Source organism: Mustelus asterias, chromosome 15 (assembly GCF_964213995.1).
Source record: "Mustelus asterias chromosome 15, sMusAst1.hap1.1, whole genome shotgun sequence".
NCBI lineage: Eukaryota > Metazoa > Chordata > Chondrichthyes > Carcharhiniformes > Triakidae > Mustelus > Mustelus asterias.
Genome location: NC_135815.1, coordinates 101,555,834 through 101,574,170, shown reverse-complemented (window position 1 = coordinate 101,574,170; position 18,337 = coordinate 101,555,834). Strand labels below are relative to the sequence as shown.

Below are 18,337 nucleotides of genomic sequence, written 5' to 3'. Positions count from 1 at the left end.
CTTCTGCACTGTAGGATTCTATGATAATTAGCTCATTGCTGCAGTTTGCATCCTGAGCAGTCATGGAGGTGAAAGATCAATGTATTAACTCACTCCACCCCCTGTCTCAGTAATAATTAACTTCAAGACAGGAAAAAGGGCCCTTAATTTGAAAAGAGATTTTTTATGAGTAATAATCATAATAAATGTGCTCTGAATTGATGATAATCGCTGCTGCCTCTATCCTTACTCCCACACAGTCCCGTTGACCCATCAGCCTATGCCCGCTGACCTACCTGAGCTCCCAGCCTGGCACATGGCCTTGGCCCCGCTATGGCTTCACCCCTCCCTATCTCCGCAATCTCCTCCCTATCTCCGCAATCTCCTCCCTATCTCCGCAATCTCCTCCCTATCTCCGCAATCTCCTCCCTATCTCCGCAATCTCCTCCCTATCTCCGCAATCTCCTCCCTATCTCCGCAATCTATCTCCGCAATCTCCTCCCTATCTCCGCAATCTATCTCCGCAATCTCCTCCCTATCTCCGCAATCTCCTCCAACCTCCCCAGAAATCTGCACTCTTCTAACTCTGACCTCCGCACATTCCCGATTTTAATTACTCCACCATTGACCCAATGACACCCCAATGACATCACTATCAAATCATGTGACCTGCTCTTAAAGCTATCATGCAGCCACTTAAATATATAACAGTGGGTGATGTTACAAAGATGGAAATAGTCTTTGTGATGGATGATGGGACAGGCTGATGTATGAGTGGGGGGGGGCGGTTGGGGAGGAGAATCGCGATGTGGAAATGAACCAGTTCTGACATGGAATCAAGGAGAACAGTTTGAAGTAATCGCGGCTCATTTGTCTGAAAGCTAATTCTGTGTTTACTCTTTGGGTGAGATTTTCCAGCCACACTTGGCCCAAGTCAGGACGGTGAGTGGCTTGGAGGGGAACTTGCAGGTGGTGGTGTCCCCATATATCTGCTGTCCTTGTCCTTCTAGATGGAAGTGGTCGTGGGTTTGGAAGGTGCTGTCTAAGGATCTTTGGTGAATTGCTGCAGTGTATCTTGTAGATAGTACACACTGCTGCCAATGGGACATTTGTTCTTGGGACATTTTATTGCATTCTGGTACATAAATGCAATTGTGTCACTGTTTGAAATAATCGATGGATTAAAGCAGAAAGCTGCCAGAATTGAGAGATCAGGAAACACTGAGGGGGCTGGAGCTCTTTTCTCGAAAACAGAGAAGCCGAGGGGTGACCTGATCGGAGCTTTTAGACGTTTTTGCTTCTGGGAGAGACCGGAACTAGGAACCGGATATATGATAGTCACTAAAAATCCAATTGGGAATTCAGGAGAAAGTTCTTTACCCAGAGACTGGTGAGAATGTGGAACTCACTCCCACAGGGAGTGGGGAGAATGTGGAACTCGCTCCCACAGGGAGTGGGGAGAATGTGGAACTCGCTCCCACAGGGAGTGGGGAGAATGTGGAACTCACTCCCACAGGGAGTGGGGAGAATGTGGGACTCACTCCCACAGGGGAGTGGGGAGAATGTGGAACTCGCTCCCACAGGGAGTGGTGAGAATGTGGAACTTGTTCCCATGGGGATTGGGGAGAAAGTGGAACTCACCCCCACGGGGAGTGGAGAGAATGTGGAACACACTTCCATGGGGAATGGTGAGAATGTGGGATTCACTCCCACAAGAAGTGGAATGTGGAACACACTCCCATGGGGAGTGGGGAGAATATGAGATTCACTCCCACAGGAAGTGGAGAGAATGTGGAACACACTCCCATGGGGAGTGGTGAGAATGTGGAACTCGCTCCCATGGAGAGTGGGGAGAATGTGGGACTCGCTCCCATGGGGAGTGGTTGAGGTGAATCGTATGAATACATTGAAGGGGAAAGCAGGGGGAGGGAAAGGAATCGAAGGATATGCAAATAGGGGGAGATGAAGAGGGGCTGAGAGGAGGTTGATGTAGAGCATAATTCCCAGTATGGGCCATTTGGGCAGAATGGCCAACTGTAAAGGAACAGGATGCAAGGTGAGGGAGTGACATTACTGTTTGTTGTGATTACAGAGTGACTGCGACAGCGTCCAGCGTGGGAGCGGCAGGGATTCCAGCGGGAGGTGTTCTCACGATAGCCATTATTCTGGAAGCTATTGGACTTCCCACCAATGACCTGTCCCTGATATTAGCAGTCGACTGGTTAGTGTAAGTGCCTCAGATCTCTCCACTGTCCAAATCATCAACTTTTTTAAAAAATAGAAAATATAATTTAAACAATATTTAAATGTAGAATTATTTATTTGCCTGAGTTTGTGACTTTCTATTTATTATCCTGTATCACTCAGAATAACTGGAAACTCGGGAATATTCCAGAAATACTGCCTAAATGGAAATTGAACTCCCTAAAAACTGAGAACTCACTTGATAAAAGTGTTAATCTCGGCTCAACATCAGTGGCAATGTTAAAGGGGTGGCACAGTTGTTAGCGCTGCTGCCTCACAGCGCCAGGGACCTGGGTTCGATTCCCGGCTCGGATCACTGTCTGTGTGGAGACTGCACATTCTCCCCGTGTCTGCGTGGGTTTCCTCCGGGTGTTCCGGTTTCCTCCCGCAGTCAGAAAGATGTGTGGGTTAGGTTGCATTGGCCATGGGATAGGGTGGGGTGGTGGGACAGGGTAAGATTCTCTGTCAGAGAGTTGGTGCAGGCTCGACATTGTTCACCATCCAGAGGGAGTGAGGAATTGAGAGGGACAGTTCCCCCCTATCGGGAGGGAGTGAGCTAGCTGGAGGTGTGGGAGTTGGCCAGCACATTGTGAATGATTGCTCTGATTATGTACCAGGGACCGGACCTGTACAGTGGTTAATGTTGAAGGCGATGCTTTGGGTGCGGCAATCCTTCACTACACCAGTCTGAAGGAATTGGATGCGGGGAAGATGGAACTAACAGATGTGAAAGTTGATGCTGTGGCTAACCCCGGAACTGAGGAAGAAACATCCCCACTAGTCATCGACAGCACGCAGCTCCCGCCTCCCGCCCATAACAGCGACCCAGAACCAAAAGAATCGACACTGTAAATTCATCAAAATATCCAAGATAAACAACTTCTACCTGTGTCAGGAACCCGGTTCATCCTCGTACAGCTGTGCGGGGAAAATAACCTCCTGTGATATTGATTTCTGATTATTGAACCTGCTGATATGTTTTGTTGGTATCACTGCCTTTGTCATCCACAGACTGATCATTCCATAATGCTTCAAACAAAATTCACACATCAGTCCTGAAAGAAACCCCCCCCAGTGATGATCCCCCCCCCATCAGTAACAAACTCCAAAAACAAGGGGTAACTGGCTGGGACCTCGGTCAGCCAGTGACATTTCAGCAAAGTTTAGTGTTTAAAAACTTCGATTTAATTTAATATTTTTGTTATTTTTCCCTATCTAACCTCACTGTCTAAAGAATAAAATGTTCTTGCAATGTACCTCTTCCTGTTAACAGAGAAAATAGGAGGCTTCATATGTTCTTGTGTCAATTATTAATTTTTCACAGTTGAAAGTATTCCATTGCCATGTACAATATCCTCTATATCATTACCTGATAGTGTTACAGCAGTGCCGAAAGATTTTTCAGATAAAAGTGCGTTTCAGATGCTGGAAATTTTGTTTTGACCTGTTCCTAAGCCCTGTGCCTTAGAGTGTTCTCTCTCTCTCTCTCTTTGTTTTCACGCCTCTTCAAACCCATCCTGAGCTGTCTACAGCTGGATTTTGACCCAACAATTGACACAAAGAGAAATGTTAATGGGCGGCACGGCGGCACAGTGGTTAGCACTGCTGCCTCACAGCGCCAGGGACCCGGGTTCGATTCCGGGCTTGGGTCGCTGTCTGTGTGGAGTTTGCACGTTCTCCCCATGTTTGTGTGGGTTTCCTCCGGGTGCTCCGGTTTCCTCCCACAGTCCAAAGATGTGCAGGTTAGGTTGATTGGCCATGCTAAAATTGCCCCTTAGTATCCCGGGATGAATAGGTTAGAGGGATGAGCTGGATAAATATGTGGGGTGACGGGGATAGGGCTTGGATGGGATTGTGGTCGGCGCAGACTCGATGGGCCGATTGGCCTCCTTCTGCACTGTAGGGATTCTGAGATACTCCCACGAAGCAAAAATAACGCAACAAAAAAATGGAAAATGGTTAACAAAGCAAAGAGCTTTGCTACCCTGCGTGCCACTTTAATATGCAGCAGTGCAGAGTTGCTGCTGCAAGCTTCTGGTATCCCCTGGCAGCACATTGTACAGAACAAGGTTCCCCCACTGGCTCTGCCTTTGTATCTGAGGCTAGCGGAGCTCAGTGCCTGGTGGGACTGGCTTTCTGAGGGTGCGTTTCAACAATTGACTGCTAGAAGATCTGCATGTAAAGAAGGCAACAAGGCAAAGGCTTCCAAGAGATTCAGTTGCTGTTTTTTATATAAACTATTTTGGCCTGAATCAGTGAGTGTCCCTCATTCAAATCTATTCATCCAAATCTTAGCGAAAATTGTTTCCTTTTGTAAAAGCCCCTGGTAAAGGTTATAACGCCAATTAAAAATATTCAGCAATGTAGCCACCAGGATAATTTTCAGAATAGTTTTTAATGTTTCCAGACTGAATTTGGGGAGTTATTCAATAATTGGCAGTCACACTTGTTAGTCTTACTAACTTTCGCCACTTTTATGTTCAGCTTTTGTTTGCAAGACATTTTTGCAACACAGTTTTGTGCCATAAACCTGTACATAAAGATCTGCAAAACAGGGGTATGTGTCCATCGTCAGGTTTGTCTGTCAGCCTAGCCCATTATCTCAAGGACTGACATCAAGTATCTTTTTAAAAACTTGTCCCTTTGGGATCCAGGAACAATTCTTGACTCGTCTGTTAAGAACTTGCTTTCGCTACACACGGGCCACCGTTCACACTCACCTTCATTCGAAGCAGGTTGTAGCCTTTTGTTACTAATTTCTTGAGGGAATGTAGCAGGAGTGTAATTTTACTGACGAAGGCAACAAGACTTTATTTGCTGAATTAATCTAATCTTGTAAACCATTTCCTCTGTAGTGAGAAAGGAAGATAAAGAGGAACAAAAATCTTTTCATATTTGCATTCCTAAAGAAATGTGATATACTACAACAGAATGTTTAGTTGGGATGAATGTAATAGTTTTTTTGTACTGATCTTTTCATTTTAAAGATAGTATTTTGCTTTATACATGTTTGTTACTTAATGACTTTATACTTCAGCTGGAACAATAGGGCCTGGCCAATTCTCATCCCTCCCTCGCACAGCACAGATAGGGAATGGGAGCTTAGTGACCACCTTACTGGGCTAGTAATCCAGAGGATGGGTCGATTTCCCAGGGGCGTGAGTTCAGCTTCTATGACAGCGGTGGGATTTAAATTCAATGACTAACCATTGGAAATAGGAAGCTAGTATCAGTAAGAATGACCACAGGAGTACAGGGTTATCATATTTTTAAAAACCCATCTGGTTCACTAATGTTCTTTAGGGAAGGAAATCTGCCCTCCTTACCCAGTCTGGCCTACATGTGACTCCAGGTCCCACAGTGATGTGGTTAACTCTGAACTGTCCTCGGAAATGGCTGAGCGAGTCCCTCGGATTAGTCTAGGTGGCAAATGCTGCTTCTGCTGTCAATGTTCACGTCGTGTGGAGATGCCGGCGTTGGACTGGGGTGAACACAGTAAGAAGTCTCACAACACCAGGTTAAAGTCCAACAGGTTTATTTGGTAGCAAATACCATAAGCTTTCGGAGCACTGCTCCTTCGTCAGATGGAGTGGTCTCTGCTCTCAAACAGGGCACAGACACAGAAATCAAGTTACAGAATACTAATTAGAATGCGAATCCCTACAGCCAGCCAGGTCTTAAAGGTACAGACAATGTGGGTGGAGGGAGCATTCAACACAGGTTAAAGAGATGTGTATTGTCTCCAGACAGAACAGCTAGTGAGATTCTACAAGTCCAGGAGGCAAGCTGTGGGGGTTACTGATAGTGTGACATAAATCCAACATCCCGGTTTAAGCCGTCCTCATGTGTGCGGAACTTGGCTATCAGTTTCTGCTCAGTGACTCTGCGCTGTCGTGTGTTGTGAAGGCCGCCTTGGAGAACGCTTAACTGAAGATCCAAGGCTGAATGCCCGTGACTGCTGAAGTGCTCCCCCACAGGAAGAGAACAGTCTTGCCTGGTGATTGTCGAGCGGTGTTCATTCATCCGTTGTCGTAGCGTCTGCATGGTCTCCCCAATGTACCATGCCTCGGGACATCCTTTCCTGCAGCGTATCAGGTAGACAACGTTGGCCGAGTTGCAAGAGTAGGTACCGTGTACCTGGTAGATGGTGTTCTCACGTGAGATGATGGCATCCGTGTCGATGATCCGGCACGTCTTGCAGAGGTTGCTGTGGCAGGGTTGTGTGGTGTCGTGGTACATTGGGGAAACCATGCAGACGCTACGACAACGGATGAATGAACACCGCTCGACAATCACCAGGCAAGACTGTTCTCTTCCTGTGGGGGAGCACTTCAGCAGTCACGGGCATTCAGCCTTGGATCTTCAGGTAAGCGTTCTCCAAGGCGGCCTTCACAACACACGACAGTGCAGAGTCGCTGAGCAGAAACTGATAGCCAAGTTCCTCACACATGAGGACGGCCTAAACCGGGATGTTGGATTTATGTCACATTATCAGTAACCCCCACAGCTTGCCTCCTGGGCTTGTAGAATCTCACTAGCTGTTCTGTCTGGAGACAATACACATCTCTTTAACCTGTGTTGAATGCTCTCTCCACCCACATTGTCTGTACCTTTAAGACCTGGCTGGCTTTAGAGATTCGCATTCTAATCAGTATTCTGTAACTTGATTTCTGTGTCTGTGCCCTGTTTGAGAGCACATTTCCACTCCATCTGACGAAGGAGCAGCGCTCCGAAAGCTTATGGTATTTGCTACCAAATAAACCTGTTGGACTTTAACCTGGTGTTGTGAGACTTCTTACAATGTTCACATCGCCAGAAAGACCAAAAACAATGCAACGCGTTCAGCGCGACAGCCTACAGCACACAAGTAATAGCTTAACGCCAGCTTCTTCTTTCCGTTCCACTCCTACCCCACCCGTTCCCTGCCAGTGCTAGAACTGGCATGCTCACCCCTGGTGCCCCCTCACATTTGGGTGACACCAGGCCCTTTCTCTCTTGCGCTCCGTCCTGTACATCCGGCTAAAGTAAGACACAGCGGTAAGACCTGGAAAGAGACCGCGGCCCTGTACAGATCCTCACCCGGGGAAGATTATCGGACACGGTGAGGATTGGCACAAGAAGCCAGAGAAAAGAGCACACAGAAATATTGTTTTTAGGATTTGAGCAATTATAAACTCCCTCTGATTTTAACAATATTGCTGCAACTCAGCATTGTTCAATCACCTCAAACTGCTCAAAAGGTGGAAAGGACAATGATAGTTTGCACTTGTTGATGTGACTCCTGATTATTGATATCTTGTTTGTTTAAATTATGTAATTTAACCCACTGTGATGTAATTTATCACAATAATTTCTAATCTAATAATCTGATTATATTGTGAATTTAAAGTACCGACTATCATACTCTGAAATGAACAGTTATTGCAAATCTGTATGCAATGTTCTTTGAATAAAGTTCCAGCTGTCAGTGTGATATCTTTGTATTTTTCTAACTAAAATCCTACTGTCGCAATTTAGGAGTTTGTCCTTTAGAGTCATTTCCCATTACAGATCCTATGGATTAAAAAAAAGAGAAATAAAAAACAAGAACTAAATTATGAAATGTATTTTTTATGCTAATTTCGCAAGTGCAGTGGAATCTCAAGAGATGCCTATCGAATTACAAGTAAAGTTTCCCATGAAGGAAGGCTTATTAGAATCATAGAATCTCTACAGTGCAGAAGGAGGTCATTTGGTCCATCGAGTCTTAGTAAGAAGTCTCACAACACCAGGTTAAAGTCCAACAGGTTTATTTGGTAGCAAATACCATAAGCTTTCGGAGCACTGCTCCTTCGTCAGATGGAGTGGAAATGTGCTCTCAAACAGGGCACAGACACAGAAATCAAGTTACAGAATACTGATTAGAATGCGAATCCATAAAGCCAGCCAGGTCTTAAAGGTACAGACAATGTGGGTGGAGGGAGCATTAAACACAGGTTAAAGAGATGTGTATTGTCTCCAGACAGAACAGCTAGTGAGATTCTGCAAGTCCAGGAGGCAAGCTGTGGGGGTTACTGATAATGTGACATAAATCCAACATCCCGGTTTAGGCTGTCCTCATGTGTGCGGAACCGGGATGTGCACCGGCTGGCAGCTCACAGTGGGCGACACTTCTGTCCCCAGGGTCTCAAATCCAGTGGAAGCCCCCACTCCCACAGCTGTTGCCACTGTCTGATTGGCACATGGTTTGATTGGCTCTCTCTGGTTCCCCGGATGGCAGCGGAGATCGCCGATTGGGCCCATTGAATGTTCTCCGTGAGGAAATGCCCCAGGGTTCATATCAGTGTCGAATTCTCAAGCTAACTACTCCCATCCACCAATTCTTTTTGCGTCATCTAGAATTACGAGGTATCTTTGAGGTGTTTGTGTTGCTAGTTAAATGAAAGTTGTTGTTGTTGATGGAAGTGAATGGAATTTAAGGATATAATTGAAGCAGTCCATTTCCTGTACACAATAACTCTGAAACCGGAGGCTTTGGGAGAAAATCTCATTCTGACATTGAACTTGTGGCAAAGAATTTGAACTTTTTCTGAAACGTCCTTATCCAGAAGGCACAGAATGTGCTGGCGGACAGACTTGGCAGAGTGTTACCAACCCCACTCAAATACAATCCTCTTTGTGATGCTGGATGTGGCGCAGGGTCTGATTTAACCTGTTTCTGTTAAAGATGCTGCTTTAACTGCCCCATCCCCAAGAGAACTGACAACGCCGGAAATCAGGTGGAAATAAATCACAGAGATATCGCTCCCGTCCTGTTTAACCTGCTTCTGATCATCCCAAATACACAGTAAGTGACACGCGGTGAGTGGTACAGTGGTTAGCACTGCTGTCTCACAGCGCCAGGGACCTGGGTTCGATTCCTGGCTTGGGCCACTGTCTGGGTGGAGTCTGCACGTTCTCCCCATGTCTGCGTGGGTTTCCTCCGGGTGCTCCGGTTTCCTCCCACAGTCCGAAAGATGTGCTGGTTAGGGTGCATTGACCCGAACAGGCGCCGGAGTGTGGCGACTGGGGGATTTTCACAGTAACTTCAACGCAGTGTTAATGTAAGCTGACTTGTGACACCAATAATTAAATAGCTTTGATGTGACCGCAGTGTCTGTGTCTGGTCATGTCTCCTGTCCCCGCAGTGAGGATGCCAAGCAACCAATCAGCATGAGTGATGGGGAAGGGTTGAGTCACCAGCTCTGGCGACACACATTCAGAGAGAGGCCATTAAACTGGAGCTGCCGGCCCACGGGGCTGGGTTAAAGAATCTTTCCTGTTGTTTCCAACTCCCTCCATGAGCTCACCCCTCCCTGTCTCTGTGACCTTCTCCGTCCGCCCACAGTGCTCTGAGATCTCTGCGCTCCTCCAATCCCGGCCTCTTGAACATCCCCAGTTTGAATGCTGCACCATTGGCAGCCGTGCCTTCAGCTGCCTGGAGCCTAGGTCCAGAATTCCCTCCATGAACCTCTCTGCCTCTCCCTCCTGCCCTCCCTCTCCTCCCCTCCCCCTCCTCCCCCTCTCCCTCCTCTTCCCTCTCTCCCTCCTCCATCTCCCCCCTCATTCATCTCTCCCTTCTCCCCATCTCCCTCCTTCGCCTCTCCCTCACCCGCCTCTCCCTCCTCCCCTTCTCCCTCCCTGCCTCTCCCTCCTCCTCTCTCCCTCCTCCCCCTCTCCCTCCTCCACCTCTCCCTTCTCCCCCTTCTCCCTTCTCCCCCTCTCCCTCCTCCCTCTCTCGCTCCTCCATCTCTCCCTCCTCCATCTCTCCCTCCTCCACCTCTCCCCCCTCCCCCCCCCCCTCTCCCTCCTTCTCCCTCCCCCTCTCCCTCCTTCTCCCTTCCCCTCTCCCTCCTTCCCCCTCCCCCGCTCCCTTCTCTCCCGCTCCTTCCTCCCCCTCTCCCTCCTTCCCCTCCCCCTCCCCCGTCTCGCCCTCCTAAGACTCTCTGTAAACCTCTTTCTTTGACCCGATATTTGGTCACCTGATCTAATTGGTGGGATTTTCCAGCTGCACTTGTCCCCAGACCGGAACATCCCACTCGAGGCCATCAGACCTCTGCATGATTGAAGTCCCACCTGCTCCGATTCCCGCTCGGGCGGGGCGGGAAACTTCCACCCAATATTTCCATAGGTGTCTCGGTGCCAAATTCTGTTTGCTAACACTGCATGAAGATGCTATTTAAATGCAAGTGGTTGTTGTTGTTGTGTTAAACAATGAAGTGGGAGCAAGGCTTGTCTTATGGCAGGACTCAAACCACACAGCTTATCTTACAACAATATCTATTCACTTAGCAAATACAGACAGTGTTTATCCATCTCCGAGCGGATACATCCGGGAAAGGAACCAAGTGAAATAACAGAAATATCAGGGAAACGTGAAGAGGCTGGAGCTCCATTCCCCAGGAAGAGTTGGGGAGGGGGGGAGGGGGGAGGGGCGGGGGGGGGGGGGGGGAGGTTATATATGCAGAATGTATGTACAGTGAAATATAAACAGTAAAATATCCACTATAATTGCACAGAAATATATACAATACAGACACTAAAAATTTATATACAGAATACAGAATATATGCACAGATACAGAAAAATATATAGGTTACGTAGTCAGAAATATATACAGTAAAATATACTAACTGATACAGACATAATACAAATATACAGTAAATATACACACGCAGAAATATATCCAGCAAAGATACAGTGAAATATATATACAGAAAAATACAGAGAGTAACAATTATCTCTGGTTTATACATAATGTATACAGTAAATACACACGCAGAAATATCTATACAGAATATATCTACAGTAAAAATATGTACACACAAATATATAGGAAACAAGTAGAGTAAATATATGGACACAGTAAATACATAGACAAAAATATACACTGTGTAGATACAGAAACATATACGCAGGAAAGTGCTGTAATTCACATCATCACAGTTGGCGAATTTGCTTATCTGTGTGAAACATTGTGTAAACCATCCCACTGATTGCAGGCCTAACGTTCGCATGGCCACAGCTTTCAGAGAAAAGAATTAGAGAATTGGAGAAAATGTCAAAGACACAAAAAGTGTCGAAATGACCATTAACAAAGCAGGATATTTCTTGGACTAGAAGATGCGCAGTGTGTGTGTGTGTGTGAGGGTGGGTGTGTGAGTGTGTGTGAGTGTGTGTGTGAGTGTGTGTGAGTGTGGGTGTGTGAGTGTGGGTGTGTGAGTGTGTGTGTGTGCATGTGTGAGTGTGTGTGTGAGTGTGTGTGTGTGTGTGCGTGAGTGTGTGTGTGTGTGTGAAAGTGTATGTGAGAGTGTGTGTGTGTGAGTGTGTGTGTGTGTGAGTGTGTGTGTGAGTGGTGTGTGTGTGAGTGAGTGTGTGTGTGTGAGTGTGTGTGTGTGAGTGTGTGTGTCTGAGTGTGTTTGTCTGCGTGTGTGAGTGTGTGTGAGTGTGTGTGTGTGCGAGTGTGAGTGTGCGTGAGTGTGTGTGTGAGAGAGTGTGTGAGGGTGTGTGTGTGTATGTGAGTGTGTGTGTGTGTCAGAGTGTATGTGTGTGAGTGTGTGTGTGTCAGAGTGTATGTGTGTGAGTGTGTGTGTAACTGTGTGTGTGTGTGTAAGTATGTGTGTGTGTCTGTGTGTAAGTGTGTGTGTGTAAGTGTGTGTGAGTGTGTGTGTGAGTGTGTGTGTATGGGAGTGTGTGTGTAAGTGTGAATGAGTGTAAGTGTGTGTGTGAGTGTGTGTGTGTGAGTGTGTGTGTGTAAGTGTGTGTGTGAGTGTGTGTAAGTGTGTGTGTGTGTGAGTGAGTGTGTGTGTGTGTAAGTGTGAGTGTGTGTGTAAGTGTAAGTGTGAGTGAGTGTGAGAGTGTGTGTGTAAGTGTGAGTGTGTGTGTGTAAGTGTGTGTGAGTGTGTAAGTGTGTGTGTGAGTGAGTGTGTGTGAGTGAGTGTGTGTGTGTGTGTGTGAGTGTGTGTGTGTGTAAGTGTGAGTGAGTGTAGGTGTGTGTGTAAGTGTGTGTGTGTGAGTGAGTGTGTGTGTGTGAGAGAGTGTGTGTGTGTAAGTGTGTGTGTGTAAGTGTGTGTGTGAGTGAGTGTGTGTAAGTGAGTGTGTGTGTGTGTGTGTGTAAGTGTGTGTGAGTGAGTGTGTGTGAGTGAGTGAGTGTGTGAGTGTGTGTGTGTGTGTGTAAGTGTGTGTGAGTGTGTGTGTGAATGTGCTTCATCTGCCAGCTCACTTACTGGGGTGTTTGCATGTGCATGTTTGTAGTTGTTACAATTTCACTGGTGTGAACAGTACGGTATCTGGGCAATCTCTGAGTTATTGAACCATTATTGAAAAACGAGTGACTCTATACCATCCTAAAAAAGTGATGAAACTTGCCAAAAAATTGTCAATATCAGGTGGAGGCTTGATTCTACACTGGCGTGCTGGCCAGGGGTAATGGATCGACAATGAGGTATATTAGGCAGTTTGAAGGTAGATTAAGGGTCGGAGAGACTTATAATAAGAATAAGTGTAACAATACATATTTATTATTTTGTTAAGCAGCAGGACAACTTTATGTTGTTTTTATTGTATTTTATTCTCTAAACGTATCAAATCTTTGGATGGTTGGAACCTATCTAATTGGCTGCCGTTATAAAATATGTTTGCCATTTGCAACATTTTCCAAGAAGTTCCATGAACGATAGGAGTTTATTGTATCCATCCCACTCTGCCCAAATCAAAAACTCAGAGGGAGGCAATGGCCTAGTGGTATTATCGTTCGACTGCACAGTGGCTAACGCCCTTGACATTCAGCAGTGATAATGTGACTCTTGGGGAAGAATTTGTCAAAGATATGAGCTAATGGGGACCCAAGTTCGAATCCCGCCACAACAGATGGTGGAATTTGAATTCAAGAAAAATATCTGGAATTAAGAATCTACCGATGACCATGAAACCATTGTCAATTGTTGGGAAAAGCCCATATGGTTCACTAATGTCCTTTAGGGACGGAAATCTGCCGTCCTTGCCCGGTCTGGCCTACAGGTGACTCCAGAGTCACAGCAATGTGGTTGACTCTCAACTGCCCTCTAAGGGCAACTAGGGATGGGCAATAAATGCTGGCCCAGCCAGCGACGCCCATGTCCCAGGAATGAATAAAATGAAACTCAAACATATTCCACATGAAGATTGCTCCCAAATTTTACTTGTAAATATATGTATTTTTTAGATATGTAAACGTTTTACATGCCTGTGTATCATGTATATATCATGTTTGCATGTGCTTGCCATGAGCAGGTGTGGGTGAGAAAGAAGATAAATAACATGAATTAATGTAGCTTTTGTTGGTGCAAAAAGCAGCCACACATCTACTATAATGAATAAGCTCTTAGTTCCTGCACAGTGGCGAATGCCCTTGACGGTCAGCAGTGAGAATGTGACTCTTAGGGAAGAATTAGTCAAAGATATGAGGAATTGCTTCGGCTGTGTAACTTCACGAGTTAAATTGTAACAGCTTTCAACTTTTAATGTTTTAATTTTGCTGGAAAAAAGACACGCAAAATATAACCAACTGCAAGAGAGAAAGAATTGACAGAATGTGGGAGATTCTTAACTCTTTCTGAATGTGTTGACAAACTGAAAAAGAAATGCAATGAGGGATCTCCCGGTTATTGATGGGTTCAGAATAGCTGCCAACCTTGTCCTAAAACAGGTTCCTGCACCTTGAATGATTTCTAATGAATGTGGAATTCCTGAGCTTGGCAGGACAGGAGGAGGAAGTTCATTCAAACTTCGGCACAAGGTGGAGCTGCAGTGTACGCACTTGCAGTTTGGATTAAACCAACCCAACGCAGGTTTCTGCGCTTACTATTTCATGCTGAATTTATGATCTTCTTAGAATCACACAGCACCGCAGGATTCAGCTCATCATTACTGTGTTTGACAGAGCTATCCAATTAGTCCTAATCCCCTGCTCTTTCCCATAGCCCTTTATCATATTCATCCAATTCCTTTTGAAAATGATTGAATCTGCTTCCACCACCCTGCCAGGCAGTGTGTTCTAGATCAGAAAGACTCACTGTGTAAAAACACTCCCATTCCCATCCTCCGCTTCTATTGTTGATTAACTCCTGTTCCATGTGAGACAAAGTTTATTAAACATTATGAATGTGGGTGCTTCCTCAGCCTGCCTTGGAGCACAGAGATTCCTTCTTGTGTCCAAACCTGCCGATACACCATCCCTGCTGGTTCAGCTCAAAGACTATGGGTCAAACCAATGGGAAGTTGGAGTGAATGAGCCACTGGGTTAACAGAGCCTGAATGTGTGGCATGGAGACAGTTATAGGAAGCATTCCAGCCATTTCCAGGGAAGGACAGGGTGGATAAGGATAGACTGTTGGATGGACTGTTTCCACTAGTCAAAGGCTCTAGAACTAGGGGCCATAATCTAAAAATTAGGGCCAAGCCATTCGGGAGAGATGTTAGAAAACTCTTCTACAAGAATCTTTCTCCACCCCTAGCTATGACTGTAACGCTACTCTCTGCACTCTCTTGTTTCCTTCTCTATGAATGGCATGCTTTGTCTGTATAGCGTGCAAGAAACAATACTTTTCACTGTATGTTAATACATATGACAATAATAAATCAAATCAAATCAGAATGGTGGAGGTTTGGAACCTTCTTCCTCAAAAGGCAGTGGATGCTGGTTCAATTGTTAGGAGTAACTCTAAAAGAGACACTTTTTTATTGAGCGGGGGTATCAAGGGATATGGGCTTAGGGCGGGTACATGGAGTTAGGCCACAGGTCAGCCATGATCTTATTGAATGGTGGAGTGGGCTGGAGGGGCTGGCTGGCCTCCTCCTTTGATTTTGATTTGATTTGAGTTGATTTATTATTGTCACATGGTATTGGGATACAGTGAAAAGTATTGTTTCTTGCGCGCTATATAGACAAAGCATACCGTTCATAGAGAAGGAAAGGAGAGAGTGCAGAATGCAGTGTTACAGTCATAGCTCGGGTGTAGAGAAAGATCAACTTAATGCGAGGTAAGTCCATTCAAAAGTCTGACAGCAGCAGGGAAGAAGCTGCTCTTGAGTCGGTTGGCACCTGACCTCAGACTTTTGTATCTTTTTCCCGACGGAAGAAGGTGGAAGAGGGAATGTCCGGGGTGCGTGGGGTCCTTAATTATGCTGGCTGCTTTTCCGAGGCAGCGGGAAGTGTAGACAGAGTCAATGGATGGGAGGCTGGTTTGCGTGATGGATTGGGCTTCATTCACGACTTTTGTAGTTCCTTGCGACCTTGGGCAGAGCAGGAGCCATACCAAGCTGGGATACAACCAGAAAGAGTGCTTTCTATGCTGCACCTGTAAAAGTTGGTGAGAATTGTAGCTGACATGCCAAATTTCCTATTCCTCTGTTCCTATTGTAATGGGGGATCAGGGAGTGAGAATCCAACTGCAGCCAGGAGCCTCGGGAGTGAAGAGTTTGACACTTTTTGATCCTAAATTGTAAGTTGGCTTCAACTTGTTCCTGAAATGAAGTGGAGATGCCGGCGTTGGACTGGGGTGGGCACAGTGATAAGTCTCACAACACCAGGTTAAAGTCCAACAGGTTTATTTGGAATCACAACCTTTCGGAGCCCTGCTCCTTCATCAGGTGGGTCACTCACATGATGAAGGAGCAGCGCTCCGAAAGCTCGTGATTCCAAAAAAAGCTGTTGGACTTTAACCGGGTGTTATGTGAATTAGAAATGAGTCGAGGCAGAATGGAAACCGAAGGAGTCAGAAGCCAAGAGAAAACTGAAGGCAAGGCTCCGACTGCAGTAAACCAGCAACAGGAATGGGGCCAACTAATAGAAAATAGACACCGAAACCACAAGAGGGAAATTTAAGTCAAATAAAAACCAGCAAGGAGACACGCAAAAACTAAGATTAAAAAAAGGAGTAATTATAAACCCTACATTTCAAAAACACCTGATGCATGAGTGAAGATAGATTGTATAATCTGTATAAGGAGCTTAAACTAAACAACAAAAGCTTGTGCTGCAAAGAAACTATCTCTCACATCCCCAGGATATCCCTAATCATAGAGTCCAGCACAGAAAGGAGGCCCTTTGGCCCATCATGTCTGTGCTGGCCATCAAGCACCAATCTATTCCAAAAATTCATTTCAAAGTCAATTAATTACTTTTGAACGGTTGTCCCTAAATGGGAAGATTTAACTTTGATTTATTATAGTCACATGTACTGGGATACAGTGAAAAGACTTGTTCCTTGCAAATACTATACAATGCTATACAAAGCATATCGTTTGTAGAGTACATAGGGGAGAAGGAAAGGAGAGAGTGCAGAATGTAGTGTTACAGTCATAGCTAGGGTGTAGAGAAAGATCAACTTAATATGAGGTAGGTCTATTCAAAAGTCTGTTGGCAGCAGGGAGGAAGCTGTTCTTGAGTCGGTTGGTACGTGACCTCAGACTTTTATATCTTTTACCTGACGGAAGAAGGCAGAAGAGAGAATGTCCAGAATGCATGGGGTCCTTGAGTAGAGGCATTGGTGGACTTTCTCAACTATAGTGTCAGTATGGGGGGACCAGGACAGGTGTTTGGTGATCTAGAAACCTGAGGCAGAGGCAGCTGCCAATTTGTGCAAAGCAAGCTCCCACAGAAAGCAGGTAGACAAATGACCAGTTGAGCAGCTTTGATGATGTGAGCGGAGGGCCGAATGTTAGCCGGGACATGAGGCAAACTCTCCTATTCCTCCGCACCTGGTACCGTGGGATCTTTTGTGTCCCACTGGAATAGGGGTTAACACCTCATCCAATAGGCAACAACTCTGCCAGTTCCAGCCATCCCTCACTCCTGTTCCAGAGCTCCAGCCTGGATTCCCCTTTCCCAGCTGCTGGGGTGGGTGAACTCACAGAGCCTGTGACTGGGTCAGTGAGCCTGGAGCTCACATACACAGCAATGAAACTACTCTTCACACTGAGATTCCAGCCTGGCTCACAAAGTTCATGATGTGGAGCTGCCGGCGTTGGACTGGGGTAAACACAGTAAGGAGTTTAACAACACCAGGTTAAAGTTACAAAGTTCATCACAGCATCAGATCACACCAGATCCCAGATCCCTCTCTCTCCCAACATTGACCAATGGATTCCCTCCCCGGGGCCGGATTGCAGCGAGCTCGCTGATTGGTCGTCGGGACAGTGTAACAATTTCCTTGCTGCGCTCTGATTGGCTGCAGCAGCGCTCGCCCCGCCCCTTCTGTTTGTTACACTTTCCTTGAACGTTCCAACTTCTTCCGGAAAAACAGAATTTACAGACAGAGATCCAGAGAGAGATCCAGAGAGAAATCCAGAGACAGAGATCCAGAGAGAGATCCAGAGAGAGAGATCGAGAGAGATCCAGATAGATCGAGAGATCCAGAGAGAGAGAGAGAGCAGCAGCGGGATCCGGGCTGTGGGTGAGTTTGATGCTTTCATTGAATAAGTGCAGAGTCTCTGCTCCAGCCCCCTGTGTCCGGGGCTCTGCTCCCTCTGCTGCTTTGATTCATAACTGGGGAGGGGGTCCCCACTCTCCCTGGGGGACTGGGGGGGGGGGTGGGGTGGGGAATCAGTCTGGAATCAGAGGAGGAAATGCCACGGAGAAGATTCCGCTTTATTTGCACATTCCTCCCCCACCCGCTGCTTTTACTGCAATGGGCAATTCTGCAAATAAATCCTTTTGTCTTTAGATATCCGGGGAAGTTGGTGCAGAAAACGAATCGCTCACATCATTCTGTCTCTCACTCCCTCACTCTGTCTGTCTCTCACTGTCTGTCTCTCACTCCCTCACTCTGTCTCTCACTCTGTCTGTCTCTCACTGTCTGTCTCTCACTCCCTCACTCTGTCTCTCACTCTGTCTGTCTCACTCTGTCTGTCTCTCCCTCCCTCACACTCTCAGTCTGTTAGTTTGACAGAATCCTGTTCACTTTTCTCTGGGGAATCAGTGGCAATGGCGGATGAGGAATCAGTGAAATGTGTCTGACCCTCTGCCTCTCGGAGTGAGAAACCTGAGTTTGCAGTAAGTGATTTGCAGAATTTGAAACATTGTGTAACCATTGCAGATTGAAAGCAGTTTAAATGA

At 46.2% G+C, this 18,337-nt stretch overlaps 2 protein-coding genes across 5 annotated transcripts in view; both read left to right on the top strand.

The window, feature by feature from the left end:
- The window catches only part of slc1a4 (solute carrier family 1 member 4), a 30,081-nt gene extending 25,310 nt beyond the window's left edge, over positions 1-4,771 (top strand). Inside the window, exons 7-8 of the mRNA XM_078230416.1 lie at positions 2,072-2,206; positions 2,841-4,771. Coding sequence (XP_078086542.1) covers positions 2,072-2,206; positions 2,841-3,075 — 370 coding nt within the window. The 3' untranslated portion in view covers positions 3,076-4,771. The remainder of the gene's footprint in view (positions 1-2,071; positions 2,207-2,840) is intronic.
- A 12,739-nt stretch (positions 4,772-17,510) lies between these two features.
- Positions 17,511-18,337, top strand: part of cep68 (centrosomal protein 68) — a 36,118-nt gene continuing 35,291 nt past the window's right edge. Inside the window, exon 1 of one of the 4 annotated variants that reach the window (XM_078230412.1) lies at positions 17,511-17,675. The gene's annotated coding sequence lies outside the window, so the exon portion shown is untranslated. The remainder of the gene's footprint in view (positions 17,676-18,337) is intronic. The other 3 variants (XM_078230413.1, XM_078230414.1, XM_078230411.1) reach the window with 3 other exon arrangements.